The 21,798-nt window shown below is 41.6% G+C and overlaps 1 protein-coding gene across 6 annotated transcripts in view; it reads left to right on the forward strand.

Annotated features, from left to right (window-relative positions):
- Positions 1 to 21,798, forward strand: part of PRKCE (protein kinase C epsilon) — a 519,169-nt gene that overhangs the window by 313,048 nt on the left and 184,323 nt on the right. For all 6 annotated transcript variants that reach the window (XM_073339116.1, XM_073339117.1, XM_073339118.1 and 3 more), the window contains 5 exons: positions 5,647 to 5,806; positions 8,965 to 8,999; positions 12,604 to 12,689; positions 15,233 to 15,365; positions 19,163 to 19,305. In XM_073339116.1, the coding sequence (XP_073195217.1) occupies positions 5,647 to 5,806; positions 8,965 to 8,999; positions 12,604 to 12,689; positions 15,233 to 15,365; positions 19,163 to 19,305 (557 nt within the window). The remainder of the gene's footprint in view (positions 1 to 5,646; positions 5,807 to 8,964; positions 9,000 to 12,603; positions 12,690 to 15,232; positions 15,366 to 19,162; positions 19,306 to 21,798) is intronic.

A 21,798-nucleotide genomic window follows, 5' to 3' on the forward strand; every position in this document is an offset into this window, starting at 1 on the left:
TGGGATGCTGGGACAAAACACAAGGAGGAGGGTACAGGAGAAGAAGCCTCTTGATTCATACTGAGAAAGTAGGGCAATCGGCTAGTTATCTTAGGTGCCTGTACATGAATGCAAGAAGTCTGGGAAACAATCAGGAATAATTGGAAGTCCCGGCACAGTCAAGGAACTGTGATGTGATTGGAATAACAAAGACTTGGTGGGGTAACTCACATGACTGGAATACTGTCATGGATGGGTATAAACTGTTCAGGAAGGACAGGTGGGGGACAAAAGGTGGAGGAGTTGCACTGTATGGAAGAGAGCAGTATGATTGTTCAGAGCTCCAGTATTAATCTGGAGAAAAGCCTCTTGAGAGTCTTTGGGTTAAGTTTAGAGGTGAGAGCAACAAGGGTGATGTTGTGATGGGCATCTGCTATAGACAACCAGACCAGGAGGATGAGGTAAATGAGGCTTTCTTCGGACAACTAACAGAAGTTTCCAGATCACAGGCCCTGGTTCTACTGGGGGACTTCAATCACCCTGACATCTGCTGGCAGAGCAATACAACAGTGCACAGATAATCTAGGAAGTTTTTGGAGCGTATTGGGGACAACTTCCTAGTGCAAGTGCTAGAGGAACCAAGTAGGGGCCGTGCTCCTCTTGACCTGCTGCTCACAAACACGGAAGAATTGGTCGGGGGAGTAGAAGTGGGTGGCAACCTGGGCAGCAGTGACCATGAGATGGTCGAGTTCAGGATCCTGACAAAAGGAAGAAAGGAGAGCAGCAGAATACGGACCCTGTACTTCAGAAAAGCAGACTTTGACTCTCAGGGAACTGATGGGCAGGACCGATTGGCTAAGCAGCAGTTCTGCAGAAAAGGACCTGGGGATTACAGTGGATAAGAAGCTGGATATGAGTCAACAATGTGCCCTTGTTGCCAAGAAGGCTAATGGCATATTGGGCTGCATTACTAGGAGCATTGCCTGCAGATCGAGGGAAGTGATTATTCCACTTTATACAGCACTGGTGAGGCTACAACTGGAGTGTTGCATGTAGTTTTGGGCCCCCCACTACAGAAAGGATGTGGACAAATTGGAGAGAGTCCAGCAGAGGGCAATGAAAATGATTAGGGGGCTGGGGCACATGACTTATGAGGAGAGGCTGAGGGAACTGGGCTTATTTAGTCTGCAGAAGAGAAGAGTGAGGGGGGATTTGATAGCAGCCTTCAACTACCTGAGGGGGGTTCTAAAGATGATGGAGCTGGGCTGTTCTCAGTGGTGGCAGATGACAGAACAAGGAGCAATGGTCTCAAGTTGCAGTGGGGAAGGTCTAGGTTGGATATTAGGAAAAACTATTTCACTAGGAGGGTGGTGAAGCACTGGACTGAGTTACCTAGGGAGGTGATGGAATCTCCATCCTTATTGGTTTTTAAGGCCCAACTTGACAAACCCCTGGCTGGGATGATTTAGTTGGGGTTGGTCCTGCTTTGAGCAGGGGATTGGACTAGATGACCTCTTGAGGTCTCTTCCAACCCTAATCTTCTATGATTCTAAGTAAGTAGTTTTCACATTTACAGCTTTCAGTAGTAATGACGACTTCTGAGCAATTGGTTAAAAAATGAAGTCTAAAACAGACACGGAAGACTGCATTTGTTCTCTGATTTTTTTTCATTCCTTTTGTACAATTGTTTTCATAACATAGACTGGAGTAGAACCCATATTAAAAAAAAAAAGTGGACAGAAATATATGATGGACCAAAGTACATGTGCTTCTTCAGCATAATATTAAAAGACATAGTGCTGAAACTGAAGGAATGTCAAGTATCAAGTGCTTCTCACTGGAAATGCTGTTTGACACTAGACTATGACTCTGTAGTCTGATTCATACACATTCCTCTAATGCTGACTGCTTATGACAGCTAACACTCAAGCCTGGGTCATCAGTGCTCAGTTTGGGCTAGATCCACAAAGGGACTTAAGTGTTGCAGTGCTCAATGTTGTAACAACTAATTTGTAGGTGCCCTGTTGTCTGGTGGAATCCTAAGCCCCAAGTTAGGTGCTCAGGCAGAGGCAATACGTATGGGGGTGGGGGGGAGGTGGGTCATGTGCCCCTCCCCCCCCAGATTTCTGCCTTCCATTTAGCAACAGCGTCTATTCAGAAGTTTTCAAACTGTGAGGCACGACGGAACGTTTAGTGGGGAGAGGTGAGTGACAACTCCAGGTGGCTCGGGCCTCAACGTCGAGCCCCACTCTTCAACTTATCCCAAGTCTGGCAACCTCCAAGCTCCAAGAGCTGGGCTCGCTCCTTGTTCTTAGTGGCAAATGCTGTGACTTGCTATGCGGAGCCCCTCACCAGCTCCTCCAGCGTCTGCCTGCCTTGCCTCACTGGGAGAGGGGAAGCACCTACAGGCAGGGGCCGGCAGCGCATGCATGGAAAGGTCACCCAGAGGCACATGGCGGGCTTTTGCAACGTCAGCGCTCTCCTAAATTTGGTCACAATTTCTCTGCTTGATGCAGCATGCGGTTGGCACTGGGGCAGGGTTAGGGGTGTGGCATGTGAGCCGCTGTGTGGCCAGCTGGGAGTGGAGACATCAGGTGGAGCAGAGGTGGGGGAGAGTGTGCAGGGCCTCGTTGGGCACTAGAGAGTAAGGGGGAGACTAGGGCAAATGGGTGGGAATGCGCCTGCCCCACCCGTAGAGTGAACACATGGGGTGGTCACATGCCCCCCCACTATCACCAGTTATTTGTCACCTCTGTAATCAGGCTCCCTATGCAATGGATGGGGAGAGTTAGGCACCTAAGAATGGGATTCACAGAAGCCAGCAAACTAAGGAGGAGCTGCCTAAGCTTCTGAGGAGTGAAATGCAGAAGAGTGGGATTGGGGTCTGCTTAAAGCTATTTAGGCACTTAACTCTGGGCGGGGGAGGGAGGCACCTCTCTCTGCTTGGGATTAACAGCTGTGAACCCTCTCCTGGAGTTAGGGGCCTAAATCTGGTCATCCCTTTATCATAAAAAAATAGACCACACTCCTCATTATAGCCAATGGCTCAGGGTACTCACTTGGGGTATGGGAGACCTGTTTTCAAATCCTTGCTCTGCCTCATTTGGAGTAGAGACTTCAAGTTGGGACTTCCATATCCCAGGTGAATACCTTGACCATCAGATGACTGAGAGCCCCCCCCCAACCCCATGCCCAATTTCTCCTGTTGACACTGTTCCACTTTGTGTAATTACATATTCATTGGACCAGGGATTTGAATCTGACTCCTACACGTCCTGGGGGAGTGCCCTAACCAGTGGGTTGAAGAGTCTATCTCGCTCTGATCCAATGAGTATTTAATTATTTATGCAAAGTAGAAAGGTTTCAGCAGGAGAGACTGAGAGAGCCCCTCCCCAGGATATGTGATAGCCTACAGATTAGAGCACTCTCCTTGGAGGTGGGAGTCCTCCTGGGTTCAAGACCCTGTTCCAAACCAGGCAGCGTGGGGATTCAGACCTGGCTCTTGGACATCCCAGGTGATTGCTTTAATCTTTGGGCTATTGGGTAATCAGGATGCACCTGCCAGCCACAAAAATTCGGGGCCTGCTCACACTTGGCTGTCTTTTGTGCAGGTTAGGAGTGCTCAGAGTATATCTCCTGGATCAGGCTCCACAGGCAAGATAGGCAGGGGAATGCCTAGTTTGAGAATCCAGCAGGGGTTTAGGCATGAGCTAGGATGTCGAGTGGCTAGGTGATGTCAGGACTTTAGTTGGCTTTGTGCATGCCTACTGGTGGAAGTTTAGGTGCCTAGGGAATTTAGGCGCCTTCAGGATTAGACAGCAGTTGAGCAGGGGTTGAGGATCTTAGACCCCTAAAGTGGCAGTAAGGCACCTAAATCCCTGTTTTGGATATACACTCTTGTGTCTGTCTGGGCATCTAAAAGAACTTGGTGGTAACCAGTTTTGTAGAATGCAGAAGTGCCATTGGTTAAATTTAGCTAAAGGCTTTTTTTTAGATCTCAATTTAGTAGAGAAGGCCCTCTTGAGAATTCATCACTACTGAAAGAAGAAATAAAAGTGGTTTGTGTGTGGAAACAAAGGTATTGTCTTGCAGATACCAAGGTGAGGAGTGCTTTAAAAGTACCTTATTTAGAGCCAGTGAGTATAGATAGAAAGAGATTGCTAGTCCTTGGGCTCTCTGCTGAGTGTGTCAATAGGGGGTGCTAATTAGCATGGATTGAAGGAGTGGTTTGCGGGGACATGGATATTTATCTACTGGGAACTGAGATAGTTTTTCTACTGTTACTTGAAGTTTCTCTTTGCTGATCTGCTCATCTTCTACCTTCAGCAGGAATGATGGGGGGTGGATCAAGTAATGGTCATAAACCCTGCGAATTCCACAGTAAACCTCTGCCTAAAGTGTGGCTCAGTAGGTGCACCTCTGAATGCTGGGCTTGATTGTTGTGAGGGAAGAGATAAATGCGCACATATCCATTCAAATTTATTTAAGTCACCTGCTGTATCCTAATCTTTACAATAAATAATGGGACATCACAACACAGGTATTCTTTGCTGCTAATTCATCCAGAACAATTGTCTGACAGATACAGCAACTTCTGGAGGAGACACACGGCTACGATTTCAAAACAGTGTATAGAAGGGTTTATTTGTTCATGGGAATTGTGCATAAACCTCCAATCCAACTCTGAAAAACAGCCCCTGGTGTCCTGGAGGGTCTTTCTAAGTGTTTTGAATCTGAAGAAATAATTTGAACTTTCATCTCCCCCATTTGCAAAAGCTCCCACTTGCTTGCAATTGTACAGACATTAGTTAATGAGACTTCCTCCCTTTGCTCAGGAATATATACAATCAATAAGAATACATTATTGTTGTTAGAGGAGAGCTAGAACCACAAAGTTCAGGTCCTAATCGGAACTTCCCCAAAGTTCCAGGTGTTTGGATATGGAATTTTTGTCCTGCCTGTTTCAGAGAAAAAGACCAGCTGGGACAATTTTATTCTGCATTTAAACTCTCCCAAAGTTTGGGGTATTGAGCAGCACGCTCTGTTCTTATTGAAGGCAGTGGGAATTGAGATATCTGAGGACTTTGGAGAATTGCAGTTGTTTAAGTAGTTGCAGTGTGCTTAGAGACAGGTTTCAGAGTAGCAGCCATGTTAGTCTGTGTTCGCAAAAAGAAAAGGAGGACTTGTGGCACCTTAGAGACTAACAAATTTATTTGAGCATAAGCTTTCATGAGCTACAGCTCACTTCATCGGATGCTTATGCTCAAATAAATTTGTTAGTCTCTAAGGTACCACAAGTACTCCTTTTCAGTGTGCTTAGAGCTATACAAAGTTCAGAAGAAAACTTCATACCCAACCCAATGGAGTTTATAGTGAAAGGGTTAGATTATAAGAGGTGCTTAGAACCTGCAGCTCCCACTGACGTCAGTAAAAGGTGTGTCCCATTAATGTTAGGCCCTAAATGAGAAAAATAAACATAACTCCCTGCTTTGCCTGTGGTAGAGCCTGGACCAAGTTTTGTGGAAGTGAGTTTCCTTGCACTGCTACAGACACAGGGCTTTTTTAAGACTTTGATTTTGATTTTTCCCTTGCATGTCTGGTTCTCAGAATGTGTGTCTGGGATGATTCTGTGCTTATCATTTTCCCCCCTGTGCTTTTTCTTTTCAGCACCCAAAGACAATGAAGAACGTGTGTTCAGAGAGCGGATGCGTCCGAGAAAGCGGCAGGGTGCTGTACGACGCAGAGTTCATCAAGTCAATGGACACAAGTTTATGGCCACCTACCTTAGACAACCAACATATTGTTCGCACTGCCGAGACTTTATATGGTATAACCAACATATGGCTTTTTTGTTGTTGTTGCAAATGTCATGCTGTTTTGGATTGAACTGTTGAGGTTCCATTATGTCTTGCAGCAGTCCGAAAGGAGTAGAGCGTGTCACAGGCCAGGGGAACTCCACCTGCATGACCCCCTCCACAGTCCAGAAAGGGTACCCATTCTAAGCTCCCAGGTCCTTAGCTGTCACCTTTCTCTCGGATGGAGACCCTCATCTCTCTTCCTCCTGACCAGGGTTTTTTTAGGCTGCACAGTTCCCTGCCTATACTGTGTTATTCCGAGCAAGACAGACTGCTTAACTAGGCCAGCATTTGCACTTCACATATTCTGTGAAAGATATAAACGGTGTAATTGCCTATAGTTATAAGTTACCACACAGCTCTGTCTAAGCAAACACATCTGTTTTTAAGGTGAAAGCATTACAGAGAAAATGTATTAAAAACAATAAAAATCTACACACATGCTAAAAAGCTTACCAGAGGTCACCCCAACTCCAGCCTCAGGCTTGGCAGGTGTCAGTCCTTCCAACCCTTCCCATGGACTGAAGGTTCTCTCCATTTGCTGGATCAGAAAGAAGACCCTGAGTCAGTTTAAACTGAGGCTGTTTATCCCAAAGTCCTTTCTTTATCTGTTGGTCTCTAGAGAATCCAGTTTATACTAGAATATGTGAGCCTGTCCAGGTGGTGGTACCTCCCTGGAAATGTTACAAGCTGAGTGAATTTGCCTAATAGCTCCCTCCTCTTCCCCCCCCCCGCCCCCTCACTGGGCTTTGGTCACCCTCCCCCATGGGCCCACAATGACACATAAACGTAACACAGTGAGATCACCCAAAGATATTGCAGGAAATTGCCATATCTGTCACAGAGCAGTACAGCAGTTTAGTTCTTTTCCTCTTTAACATTAATTCATCATCAGTTTTTGCAAACAATAACATAAACCTGTTAAAAACTTCCAGTGTGAATGATATAATTTGGGATTTTCTCTAGATTAAAGAGCTCAGTCCTGACCGGCCTAATATCTAAAATGGATCTGATTCCTGTAACTCACTACAGTATTGGCTAGCCTCATATTTCACAACTGTAAGTGTCACTGCAGAGCTAGGCTTCACAAGAGTAAAGAGAGCTGTGGTATGACTTGTTTAAAAATTTAAACAAATAAAATTTTCAGTTAATAATCACCACTTAAAGCAGTGTGAGCTAGATTCTGATCTTAGGTACTTGGGCAGAAATCCAGAGTAATTTCAGTAAAGTCAGTGGAATCACTGTGAAACTGAATTTGGCTGTGTGCCTTCCTAACCCCTCCCTCTTTTCGTGGCCATCCTCAATGCCTTCTGTATGAGGAGGAAGACCTCATGGCCAATTTTTTTTTCTGAAGCTTTCAAAAGCTTCAGTTTTGATCAAGAAAACCCCTAGAAAATACAGATATTTTGGATGTGAGCCCAGGGTGTTTCAGATGTAAAATGTCAGCTGGCATGCAGAAACCGTCCAGAATGAGAATTCGAGAAAAGGGGATTGTCACCTCCTCCAAGAGCAAAATCCTACCTCCATTTAAGTCATTGGGAGCTTTGACGTTGACTTCAGTGGAACCAGAATTTCACCCAAGATATCCTATCAGACGATCAAATGTCTTTACTCTGCTTCTTCATTTCTGAGCTACTTCCTTCCAGCAGTGAATATAGCAAACAACCTTTGAGAGAAAAACCTAGTCACTTTCAGTAGCTTTATCTGAGCATATTGTTAGTATCCTTTAAGTAGATCAGCAAGGATTTTTCCAACTCCATTGGACTGAAGAAGTTGGCCAAAATTTTCAAACCTGGGTCCAATTTTGTTTTAAAATGAGTGGCCAGAGTTAGGCTCCTAAGTACATATTTAGACACCTAGATCAAAGAGGTTTGATTTTCAAAGATGCAGAGCAATGCAGCTCTCAATGACTTCAATGAAAATCAGGCCAGTTCTATGTAGGTGCCTGAAAGTAGACTTATGAGCCTAATATTAAGAATATAAATTTTGACTCGGATGCCTGAAGTTAAGCTCCTAAATTCATATTCAGGCAAAAGTGGCCCTATTTTTAGAAGCACTGAGCACCCACATATCCAAGTGAACTTGATGCAGGTGCACAGCACATTTGACAATCAGGCCACTTTTATTTAGATTACTTTAGGTACCCACATTGTAAATGTCCTTTTCAGCCTAAAAGGCTTGGCTGAATTAACAAAGATCATAACATAACACTAAGTCAAGAGCTCCACTTCAAAAATGATTTATTTTATGCATTACAGGTATGCACGGATGTGTGTTATTTTACAAAGAAAAGGCATGGGGACAGATTTGGCTTTCAGCTACTCCAGTGTAAATCTAGAGTGACTCCACTGACTTCAGTAGAGCTATGCCAGATTTACTCTAATGTAGCAAGAAGCAGAATCTGGTTCAAAATCCCTATTTGAAAGAGTTTATAAGTAGAGGCCAGATCCTGAAGCCTTTCACATGTGCATAATCACAGTGAAGACACATACACTCAAGTCATTTGGACTCATGTAAGAAAGGAGAGCAGGATTGGGTGCTAGGCTAGAGAAGATCTGACATGGTTTGGGGTGAAATTACAGCAGCCAAAGGTGCACAAAGGGCCTTCCATGTTCTGACATCCTGAGGTTTTCTTGTTTTCACACTGTGCACGTCATGAGTTTAGGTTTAAATAAGTCTAGTTATGCCAAAAGTAGCTGCAGAATAAATACAGCATTATAAAAGACAGACAACATATACATTTTGTATACACTGTCGATTTTGGGCAGGGAAAGAGAAATTCTAATTAAGCAACATTTTAGAAACAGAAGAGAAATATCAGCAAAAGCAAGTTTCAGTTTATTAGGACTCCATATGTTTAGTAGACAGAGAACCGTCCATAAGTAGGAATGCACAAAGTACATGATCCAGATGGTGCATGCCCCCCCCTCCCTCAGTCATATGATGTACCTTTCTCCCACATTTTTTCTGAAAACTAGTCCAATGATGAAACATGCAGGCTGTGGGTTACAGGAAAATGTTTGATTGAATCATGAACCTGGCCAATAGAAGAAGAAAACAGCATAGTGTGATTTTTTTATCTATGTATTTTACATTTTCTAAAATACTTTATGTATGTTCTTATCTACAGGGGTGTAATAGGAAAACAGGGATACCAATGTCAAGGTAAGAGAGAATCTACAGAGAGAAATTAGAATAGATACTAATATATTGTTGCTGTTTTGTATAAATACGCAGGGTTATGCACTACTCATCAGACATAGTGTGTTTATATATATATATATATATATATATATATATATATATATATATATATATATATACACACACATAAGAGCAAGGTTGGAGCTCAAGACTATGAATTAGAATATGAAGTTTTAATAACAGAATCAGTCACTGACTTGTGACTGAGAGCAAGTCACTTAGACAGATTTTCAAAAGTGTCCATTAGCTAGGGTTGGTTCAGCTGAAGTGAGTAGGATCAGTGTATATTTAGCATCTCTGAAAATCAGACCTCTCACACTGGCCATCCAAAATTAGTGGATGTTGCAGCCCTGGTAAAGCTCCCTCTGTTGGACACTGAGCAGGCTGCAGTGTTTGGGTCCTTCCCACTGGGCTTATGTACTTTTAAGCTACCCTGAGTCTGGGTAGGCTCCAGCCACCATGTCTTTCTTTGGTATCCTTGGCACATTTCCTTAGTATTGACTAAGTTGAACCTCATGGCCCAGCTGTCCTAGGCTCCCAGGCTCAGTGCTGATCACTTTCCTGGAGCTCCAACCTTGTGAACACTCTGGTTTGCCATCTACCTCTCCAGGAACATGTGATAGTTGAAGTACATAAAACACAGACTTTGTAAGGTTTCTAATATAATTACTCTTGACTTTAGATAGCACAAGAGATGTACAGAGTTAGACCAAACAATAAAATACCTGTACACATTTTCCTACCCCTGTTTCCCCACCACTCTTGAGCATTCTTTGGGCTTAGGTCAGAATCTTTTAAGGAGTCCAGGATCCTTCCTCTTCCCCTGCCCTCCTGCATGTGGTTTCTCCTCTGGAATATGGAGTTTCTCTCTCTCTGTCTCTAAAATGGTTGGTGAGAGACCCTTTCTTTTACAACCTCTAGTCCATTTTGTCATGTGATCTCCTGATCAGCCTTATCAGGTGATCCATTCCTTAATTACCTCCCCCTTGGAGTTCAGACTTGAAAAATTGGTTTGCCCTGGGCAGCAGCCTTCTCTTTCTCCAAAGGTGCTCCATTTAAATGGACAACCATCAAGGTTTAATGACCTTCCATTGTTAGCTCTATGCCAGGTGCATAAATTTCTCCTGTCACCTCCTGTGGGTTTTAGCTCAGTGTGAAGGCAAAAGACATCAGAAAAGACAAACAATCCCCATGTTCAAAATGGAGATTGCAGTCTGACACAGATACACATAGAGAGCCTCCAACAGCAAGCAGAATTCAAAAGCTGTACATGGACAGATTTCCCATATTGTCACAGTGGACACTTCTGCAAATGTTGGCCTCTCCGTTTCTCACTTTTTTGATCTTGCAAAAGTGGAAGCTTTATCCCATGCTGTTAAACATTTGTGAACCTTGGATGAGAGGTGCTAATGGCAAAATACTGTAATTAATTAGATTAGATAATTATAGATGTTACCGGTAACAAATGTTACAGTTAAGATTGAGTAAGTGTTTCCATTTTTACCTCTAATTTCCTATGCTCATAACTTTTCAAAACAGTTGGGGGATGAAATTTTTCCTGCTTCGGTCTCTGCCAAAGATGGTATTTTTGGAAAGTTTGAGCAAGCTGCATTGTTATTTTTCAAAAAGAACGAGGAGTACTTGTGGCACCTTAGAGACTAACAAATTTATTTGAGCATAAGCTTTTGTGGGCTAAAGCCCACTTCATCAGATGCATGCAGTGGAAAATACAGTAGGAAGATAAATATATATACAGAGAACATGAAAAAATGGGGGTTGCCATATCAACTCTAACGAGACTAATCAATTAAGGTGGGCTATTATCAGCAGGAGAAAAAAAACTTTTGTAGGGGTAATCAGGATGGCCGATTTCAAACAGATGACAAGAAGGTGTGAGTAACAGTAGGGGGAAAATTAGCATGGGAAAATAGTTTCCCCTACTGTTAGTCACACCTTCTTGTAAACTGTTTGAAATGGGCTATCCTGATTATCACTACAAATGTTTTTATATCTATATCTTCCTACTGTATTTTCCGTTGCATGCATCTGATGAAGTGGGTTTTAGCCCACGAAAGCTTATGCTCGAATAAATTTGTTAGTCTCTAAGGTGCCACAAGTACTCCTCGTTCTTTTTGCTGATACAGACTAACATGGCTACCACTCTGAAACCTGTTATTTTTCAGTTATGAGAGAGTTAAAAAGATTAGTTTTTCTCATTGTAACAAAAACTTTAAGACACTTTTTTACATAAGAAAATAAGAATTGCTATAATGGAATACACCAGTAGTCCATCTGGTTCAGTGTCTTGTTATCAAAAGTAGCCAGGATCAGAATAGCCACTCTTTCTTTCATGGAGGACAATTTTTCATCATCTGGAGAACAATGGATTGATAACCTTATAATTATTATCCCATCTGCTGTATCTGCAGATATTTGTCTACTGTGTCTGTTCCTTTTTTTTCAAATGTAACTGACCCCGGTTCTTGACAAAGCATTTTTGCCTGCTGAAACAATGGGAAATCTTCATTTATTCTTATTAGTAATAATAAATAACTTAACTTCTTCCTTTTTTCTGATTGTACAGTGAATCCCACGTGCCTTTGTTTCTTTTAGCATGAAAGCTCTTTAGGCAGGGGCTGTTTTTATCTTCATGTCTTATATAGTGCTGATCCCATTGACTGTGCTAAACAAATAATGAGGTTTTTTTTTATATAAGCTGCTATCCAGTGACAGAAATAAGCTATGGCTGAGAGTGTTAAAGATGGTTTGTAACTTTGGGTGCCTTGGATTTTGGTTGCCCATCCTGAGAGTCCCTTAAAGGGTCCTGATCTTCAGAAAGTGCAAAGAATACACCTTCTGAAAGTCAGGACCCTTTAAGGTGTTTTAAATTGTACACCCAAAATCACAAGTCACTTTGGCTCAGATCCTCAAAGGTATTTAGGCTCCCTAAGTTACACTGATGGATCCATTAGAGACAAGACCAGTGATGTAATATCTTTTATTACACCAAGTGCTGCTGGTGAAAGAGACAAGCTTTCAACCTACACTGAGATCTTCAAGTCAACCCAGATCTGCAGATGAGCTCTGTATAGCTCGAAAGCTTGTCTCTTTCACCAATAGACATAGGTGCGGGAACTATGGGTGCAAGGGGTGCTGCAGCATCCATGGGCTCCCCACTGTAGCCCCTGGCTGCCAGCCCCAGGCGCCCGGCTGCCACCCCGCACCCAGAGCTTTATTCCCGGCCTCAGCTCGGGGGTGGTGGTGGTGGTCAGGGGTAAGCGGGCTGGCTTTCAGCACACCAACTACTAAAAATGTTCCGGGGCAGTGCCAATACAAGTGGATTCAATAAAAGATATTATCTCACTCACCTTGTGTCTCTCAAATACTGGGACCAACATGACTACAAAAATGTTCCCAACAACAATTTGATGATCTGGGCTTTTTTAGCCTATGTCTTTCATATCCCAGGGAAAGGGATCCAGTGTTTTAGCCTTTTGACTTCAAGCTTTTACTTTAAAAACTGTCTTCATGAAAACTCATCCTTTCATCCCCTTTTTGTTTACAGTTTGCACTTGTGTAGTCCACAAGAGATGCCATGAGCTTATAATAACTAAGTGTGCTGGTTTAAAGAAACAGGAAACTCATGACGAGGTAAATATTTATAAAATAAATGCTCTAGATAAAAAAGAAATCTTTTTATCTGTTCATGTCACTACCGCCTCCTCCATTTAATCAACAAAAAGATATGGAGTTTGTTCGGACCCTTCAGGTTTCCACATAGTATAACATTTACTCTTGAATGACAAATCACCGTAACAGCTCCATTTACTTGGGAATTATTGTAAAGCAGTCTGTTCCTGGCTAGCAAGTGTTAGACAAAACCAAAATTCTCTGACATCTCAAAACTCTTTTTTGTTTCCATCCTGCTTCCATTGAAGTTAATGGAAGTTTTGCCATTGAATGCAGTGGGAGCAGGTTCAGACCCTTTCCCTCCCAATTGCATTTAAAGTGGGTGATTCGTTAGCTAACAGTAGTATAAAGACTCTGCTTGTGTATCCTATGTTAACATAAAAGAGTGCCCAGAGGTGACATAAATTATTTACAGGGGGCTTGCTCTAACTGCATGCAGAGCTTCCAAATGTGGAAGAAAAGCAAAACGTAATATTCTGCATTGAATAATGCCCATAGTTAAAAAATAACACAGGAGAGGTTATACCAGTTACTGTGTAGTTAATAGTTTTTCTAAGTTACTTCACAGCTGTGGAGAAATGTTGTGCATAATATAAAAGGGATTATCTATCTATCTATCTAGTATATGTTACCAGATATTTAAGCAAATGATGTCTGCTGATAACGAAATAAACTGTTTTACTAAGCTTGGAAATGATTATATTATTATTTATATCTACCAACAGTACTCACCACTGCTCTAAATATAAAAGAACACAGGACTCCCACCTCAAACGATGTACATTTTTAAAGAAGACAAAAAACTCACTCCAAACATGGACCCAGATCCTCAGCTGTGGCTAACAAATGCACAGTATGGTTTTGTCTGCACTGACCAAAGATGCGTGTTTACAGTGAGATAATTAACCTGTGATAAGAAAAGGAGTACTTGTGGCACCTTAGAAACTAACAAATTTATTTGAACATAAGCATAAGTTGCATCCAATGAAGTGAGCTGTAGCTTATGTTCAAATAAATTTGTTAGTCTCTAAGGTGCCCCAAGTATTCCTTTTCTTTTTGCGAATACGGACTAACACGGCTGCTACTCTGAAACCTAATGTGTGCTAGTTATCTTGCTGTACAATCCTAAATGGAACCAATGGCCTTGTCATATTAATGTGAGGTAATTAGATGAGATCACCTAGTTTACCTTGCAGTAAAACTGCAGTGCCTTGTCTCCGTTCTGTTTTTACAGAAGGACAGCTAATGTGCATTGATTATTACGTGGTAAGACAAACCATTTTTGTCAGTGAAGACATAGCCTGTAACTTGGGGAATAGAAAGGGTGTGTAGAGGTGGTTTTAAACCACCTTTGTGCTTCTGCAGTTATGGGCCAGGCCAGCCAGATTTGCCTCCACCCCTCCACATAATTTGGAGTAGCATAAAAGATGCTGTAAAGTATACTGTCTGCCAATGGCTGATTTTGCAGTCCTGGCACTTATGGGTGGGGGATACACTCCCCCCACATCTTCCATTTATTTATTTATTTTTACTTGTACACTAACTGAATTTTACTTGTACACTAAGTGGATGTCACTGAGACACCAGCTGCTGGCATTCCCCAGGGCCATTTTTGCAGTGTGTTTCAGATTAGAACAACACGTTAACCTCTGCAGTGAATATTCTGTCCCCTGATCTGGGGAGCAGATGTGCTTTCGCTCCAGAACATGATCTCTTTCATGGGATTATGACATAGCCCTGCTGCACCAGTGTTTTGGCTAACAATGATTTTGAGCAGTGTCCACAAGGAGATATGAATTCCTGAGCAGATTTATGTTCCCAGGCTCCAGACTAGTGGACGCTTAGATGCACTGCTGATACGATGCTCTCATTGTTTAGTGGGGTGCTAGCCCACTGGAGAGAAGCCAGTGGTAATAGGAAAGAGGGAGAAAAAGCATTGAAATAAATCTTTTGCTATGCAGTGGGCACCCTTAACTTTTCATGGATGATCTTCAATCAGTAGCTAATGGTACTGTGGATTCTCTGTTCACAGTACCTTGTTTTCTCGTCTTACCAATCTAAAGACCAGTGGCATATTAAAAAGCAAGTGGATTGTGACTTCTTTAATTTTCTCCTGTGCTAGCACCTCCCATGCCTGCTCTCAAAACAATTGGGAGCAACTTCCTTGCCTTTCACATGGAGAGATCTCTGCTGATAGCTGTGCAGTTGTTATTTCAAGGAATGTTTGGAAGCAGACTGCAGTCTTTGCACCATCAGTTATCTGTGATCTTTTGAACACCAAGAACAACAACAACAACAAAAAAAAAAAAAAGAAAGAAAGAGGTGGAACACTCTGTGGGGAAATAAACCCATTTAAAAGGATGATTACACCAACATGTACCTAGTTCATCTTGTTTCACCTCTGTGCTTTTCAAAACATAGCAGGATCCTAATTCACATTGACGATAAAAGCGAATAATTAGAAGCGAAGGGGATTTCAATATGTGGTGCTTTGCTTTTTCCAGCACGTGGGCTCCCAGCGCTTCAGTGTCAACATGCCTCACAAGTTCAGCATTCATAATTACAAAGTGCCCACCTTCTGTGACCACTGCGGTTCATTGCTCTGGGGTCTCTTGAGACAAGGTTTACAATGCAAAGGTAAGGAGAACCACCTCTACTTTAGAGACTTGCTATGTTTCTCAGCCAGTGCATTGGTTTGGGAAGGGCTTGCCTGTCGTAACAAGAAAATATGTGACTATTGCTAAGTCATTCTGTTTTCTAGCAGGTACAGTTAATAGTAAAAAGCAAGTGGCAGCATAGGGTAATAGGAATTGCCATCATGGATCAGAATCTAGTCCATTGTCTTGCCTCTGACAACATCTGGCACCAGATGCTTCAGAGGAAGGTGCAAGAAACCCTGCAGTAGGTAGCTATGAAATATCCTTCCCACAGGGAATATTTCTTCCTAATCCGATTAGTTAGAGGTTGACATATGCCCAGAAGCATGAAGGTTTGGATCCCTTCAATTTTTCTTGGATATTTTTATTCCTGTAGGATGGAAATTATACACTACTATTTTTTGCTTTCATATCTTCATGAAGGCTGAGCCTTACCATGCAAGACCAAACTTGAGTCCCAGGCCAAGAAAAAAGAAAGAAAAACGGTTTTGTGTGTCTGGCTGCACCATGTTATGTGGAGGCTAGCCTGCTCCCTCCCATGGTAATTCTGAAAGAATGGGGTTGATTGTGTCCTTTTCCAATATTTGGAACACAGGCGTTGGACTGTGCATCTATTTCCCACCCCAAGTCCAAGCTAGATCATGCACCTGAAATGAACTGGCTGCTCATCCTTAATCTCCTTGACACATGCTGATTTGTGATTTGGCAGGGAAGAGGTGGCCTCAGATCTCCTTGTGGCGGCTAGATTGGGTAATGCAGGGCTTCTTTTCTGCTGAAGGAGGATGTACATTTCCATTTGGTAATGAGGCAGCCTTAAGGACTAGATTCCTCTGAGACAGATAGTTAGTTGTTCTGAAAGGGGAAGTAAAGTTTGTCCAAATACTTACAGGGTAATAGCATTTTGGGATCAATGGCGAATCAAATAATCTGTCGTGGGTTTTTAATGGACTATGGCTTGAAGCTCATGCCAAACTTATAAAAATTAATATCTAATGAAATTTAAAACTTTTTTCACATTACAGAGACTGTATCTTCCATAAATTGACAGACTCATCTTAGTAAATTTAAAAACAGGATTAAGTTTACTGCCTGATTTTCCAAAGAGCAGGAGCTAAGGGTGACACATAGAAGGCGTTGTAGTCTACAAATAAAAATATCATCTGCAGTTACACTGGGTAAAAATGAAATTATTAGGGAGCTGCCAGTCCTTATGCTTCAGGGCATGAGGTGATCACCAGCTGGAGTCATGAAGAAATTTCTCCCATGGCAGAGTGTTTCACGATAAGGGGCATTGTGAGGCTTAAACCTCCCCTGGAGCATTGAGTGATGGGTAGTGGCAAGACTAAGACCATTATTTTCCTATTATTGCCATCCCTATGTTTCTATGTCACCTTAATTCTGTTGGCGGGAAATTCAGACCACCCTTTTCAGTTCATCTGGGTCTTGTTGGTATTTGCCATTTCCCCGTCAGAACTATAGTCAATCCACCATCTTCTTTCCATTCTATAACAATTAAGCTTCAATTCCTTAGATTCTGGGCTCTTCTCCTCCTCCACTACCACCACCACATCATCGTCATCGTGGCTGTGTTTTCCTTTTTATGTAATGAATAGTAAATACACGTACACATGCAGTGCTCATGTATAAATAATGGTTCAGCATATAGCGTCTTCATTCCTCTCTTCATGCTTTTCTTATAAAACTGTTTCCTGTAAAAATGCACCACGACCTGCAAGAAATCTAAAATTTACAACCGGAAATGGTTGCTTCTCAGCAGGAGAGTAGTGCTTCCTGTTTTTCTTTTAACTAGTGCCCATCAATGCTCACCTTTCCAGAAACTTGCCTGCTTAAGCACACTCTGCTGTCTTCCTCAATGAAAAGCTTATTCCTAAGAAATGCTCTTCTTTTATCTTGTTTCAGACTGCTTATTACCCTTCCTCTCTCTGTTTAAATAACCTTACATATTGAGAACACACAGAATTTTCTGCTTTGTTTCATTTCAGCTAGTTCAGCTCTTAAAGGCACACAGTTAAGGCTCATAGGCCAAATGTTTGACCTACCAGCTATGTTTTCGATCACAGACACACAAGCACATAAGGATTTCTTCCTAGACCTTTCTGCTCCATTCCTGTGAGTAGGGGGTGTACTGGAACTTCAAAGCTACCTTCTCTCTGCAGTGCTCAGGATTGCTGCTAAATACACAGAGCACACAGACCACCTGTTTCTACAGGATTGCTGTGCAGTGTAACTTGTATTGGACTAGATGTTGGTTAAGATAGTAATAGGAAAATAGTGTGGTAGACTGGGCTTAATTCCTGCCTTGTATAATTCTGTTGATACAGGGAGGAATTTGACCAATTGAATTTTAAAGTGAGATAATCTTTTGCATCTAGCGCCTGACAACACTTGTAATTTTGCATGCTCTGTATCTTGTTCCACCAGAGGGCGCTGAAGGCTAAATTATTCAGACGTGTCAGTGGGCTCCCAACAAATCCAATCCACTTTATTTTTAATTAAGTCCATATTCTTTACTATTTTTTTTCTTTCTGAGTAACCAGGAAACTACATGACTTCCCTGGTCATGTTAACATGCTAGTTACAGAGACATTAGTGGGGGAAGGGGGGAGAGGGAATCAGGGTATCTTGTGTAGAGCATAATTATCCAAAGGGGGAGATAATTTTATTATGTTGTTGGCCTCATATAAAAATTAAAACCAGGTACTTGAATACTTGGCTTGTTAGTGTGATGCTGGATTATAGCAATCTTGAGTAAACCAGATGAAGAGACGCTACTGTAAGCAGTTTATTAGAAAGAGCTAGATTAAGGCCTAATTCCGCTCTCCTTGAAGTCAATGGGAGCAGGATTAGGCTTAGTTCAAAGCTCTAAATGTTTTTCTAGTTGAAACATGTACCCTGAGATTTGCAGGTTTATTCGTTTTCTCTGTTGTTGTTGTAAAGGCTGCCTTGTCACTGTCCTGGGGCCTGATGCAGCTCCCATTGACTTCAGTAGGAGCAGGAGAAGTGCCCTGAGGAGTAGCACTGTTCACTGACCCATGATGAACTCAGCATATTCTTTAAGGTTTTTATCAATGTCTTAATAATAATAGTAATAATAATTAATTGTCATTATTTGTATTACTGTAATGACTAGGAGCCCTAGTCCTGAATCAGGACCCCATGGCGCTAGCCACTGAAACACACTGGATAACATATTCGAAAGCACCTTTTTGGCTGAGATGGTGGTAAAAACCCTGTTGGATATGCTGAAGTGAAAGTAGGCAGTGAGTAAAATTCAGTATATAAGTAGGAGAGATAAATGGGCCAAACTGCTGTGGTGTAAATCCAGAGTAACTGTACTGAAGGTAAAAGGAGTTATTTCTGGGTTATCATGCGTGTAACTGAAAGTAGAGGTTAGCCCAGTCACTTTAACGTGTTGCTCAGCCTATGCAGGCCACTACCAGAGTAACTGCATTGTGTGTGTCCAAATGCGTGGAGCTTGAGGTTCCATGTCGAAAACTATTTTCAATTTTCTGTTAAATTTAATATTTTATTGTTATATTCTTAAGAATAATGACATGGACTCATAATTTTATGTTAGTGTGTTATGTGCCGTTGCAAATTCAGCTAAATTCTTCTCTACTGAAAGAGAATTATATTTTAAAAGAAATGTTAGATCCTGGAAGATCTGATTGGAATCAAATAAAATGGATATTTTTAAATAAATGTCTATTTCGTTTACTGAAAAACTTTTTTTTCCCACCACACATTTCATTGCAGTTTGCAAGATGAATGTACATAGACGCTGTGAAACAAATGTGGCACCAAACTGCGGAGTGGATGCTAGAGGAATAGCTAAAGTACTTGCAGATCTTGGAGTCACTCCAGATAAGATCACTAACAGCGGTCAACGAAGGAAAAAGGTAACCAAAAATATAATCTCACATAAAAGGAGCAATACATTAATGAAATGTACGTCAGTATTAACAGCTGGCGCTGAATCCTGCCTACTCACCTAACTCACTCAAGAAATCCATTAGAGTCAATGTGCCTATTGAGCTGTAGCTCACAAAAGCTTATGCTCAAATAAATTTGTTAGTCTCTAAGGTGCCACAAGTCCTCCTTTTCTATTCATGTGAGTAAGGCTAAAAGGACTTGGCTCTGGAGTTTTAGCATACATCATCCCTGGTAAAGTTCTTTGGGGAATCGGTTTTGCTATGGTACAATCTTGCAAACCTGAAGACAACTTAAACAGTCAAGATGGGTTTTATTTTTTATTGGCACGAGGAATTGGACTTTTCAGACGCCAAGGTGACTACTTTGATCTCTCTCTGAAATACATGACTAATATATAAATACGTGTATCTGGTTGAAAACTGTCATGAGATCATCTGATTGCCAGAGGCTAGACTCTACCCTGTGATATTGTTGTAATGATGATAAATGCACTGAAACAACCACAATCTCTTATAAAAAGAAATAGGCTGCAAGCAGGTATTTCCAAAGCAATTTGCTGGAAACTAATTTGCTTTTCCTTGGAACAAAAATCATGGATCACCTAAAATGTATCCTGAATTCAACTGAGTTAATTTGGATTTACAATGGGGCCCTGATCACAATGTGGTCCCATATCTATCTGCATTTGCATGGTGATGGCAGCAGTCTCTCCCCTCTTGAAATGAGTGACTTTTACAGTCAGTTCTTATGAGATCTGTTAGTCCCTTGGCTTTAGATATAATTTTATTTTCACGGTCGAATACATATTTGTCCTGAAATATTAAGAAAACGGTTTAAAGCAAAACAAACAAAAAGTTATAGGAAAATTGGAAAGCAATTAATTGAATAACAAATCTTAGGAAAGACAAATTGCTGTACTGAAATTGCACAAAATTAGTGTGCAGTGCTTGCTAATATTTGATAGCACTGCCATTGATAAAAGTATACAGCAGCTCTGTTTACAGACTTGGTTCTGAAAGAGTCTTAGAATGGGATTTTCAGAAGTGCCTAACACTTTCAGTGGGACTTCTTAGGCTCTTTTGAAAATTCCATCCTTAATTGTCATTTTGTTGAGGGAACTTATTGAAGCATGATTTAAAGCATTATATAACCACACTTGTATTATTATGGGAGCATGTAGGGAGCCCAACCAAAATCAGGGCCCCATTGTGCTCAGTGTGCAAATAGGTAGTAAGAGACAGAGAACTTAGTCTATTTAGACTAAGGGTCAGAGGGGAAACAGAGATGGAAAGACGGAAAATAACTTCCCCGAAGCAGCCAGTGGCAGAGACAGGAATAGAGCTTAGTCTCCTAGGTCTAAGTCCACACCCTTATGCCCTGGACTGCATGTAATTTTTAACATTGCAGTTATATTAGGTGGAATCTATTAAAATATTTGGCTGAAGGTTAGTAAAACATAGTACACTGCTATACTTCCTTAGTGTTCTGTCTAACTGGGTTTCCTCTAAATATTAAATTCAATTTTGCCATCTTGTCTTTTGAATTCATTATGGGTGCAAAGGTGTAATGTAAAGAAGAACTGGGCTTGCTATGGAATGTTTTACAGGTAGAAAATAATATCTGGTTTTCCAGTGGCAAAAACTCAGCTAGGGAATATTTGTTTCTAGTATGTCAATTTTCACTTTGAAATGTTTATGCAACTAAATCCCGTTAATGCTACAATTAAAATTAATTGGAGTTAGGAGCTTAGGCACTTTTGAAAATCCCACTACACACCTATGTGCATCTTTAAGTTCCTGAGTACCTTTACAAATCTGGCCCTAAGTTACTATGTGCAGTATTTCAGTGAATGCTGTGATTTGTTTACACTTTGACATTATAACATTGCTCCCCTTTAGAATATCGTATCAGCTTCCTAAATGCTGGCATTCAATTAGCAGTACATCTTTACCTAAAAAGGTAGTTATTTACACCATATACATTTAAGGAAATTTCCATTGACTGTGATGGCACTCAGCACCTTGCGGGATTGAGTCTTTTGTAAATTCTGCTAGCAACAGTGAATGTGTGTGTGATATACCCAGTGAGTGTCCCACTGATTTGACACATTTCAAAAGTGGTGGTGTGTGCCATGCAACTTCAGTGCTCTCTGCAATGAGCATGTGTAATGTTCCACCAAGGAGAGAGCTCATTATTCGAAAAACTGCCCTGCTCTTGGCCTCAGTTGTGCAATCCTTACACACATACGCACTCTATATGAGTAATTCCATTAAGGGTCACATATCCCCTGATACACTTCAGAGGATCTATGACATAAGTAACGGCTACTTGTGAGAGTAAGCTTTTCAGGAGCAGGCCCTTCCTGCTTTTAAAGGGGTTAGTTTAGTTTCTAACAAGATGTGCTCTGTGTACTCCAGGTGCACTTCAATGGAAACTCTATCTCGTATCTCACTGCAGGG

This window comes from Lepidochelys kempii, chromosome 3 (genome assembly GCF_965140265.1).
Source record: "Lepidochelys kempii isolate rLepKem1 chromosome 3, rLepKem1.hap2, whole genome shotgun sequence".
Taxonomy (NCBI): domain Eukaryota; kingdom Metazoa; phylum Chordata; order Testudines; family Cheloniidae; genus Lepidochelys; species Lepidochelys kempii.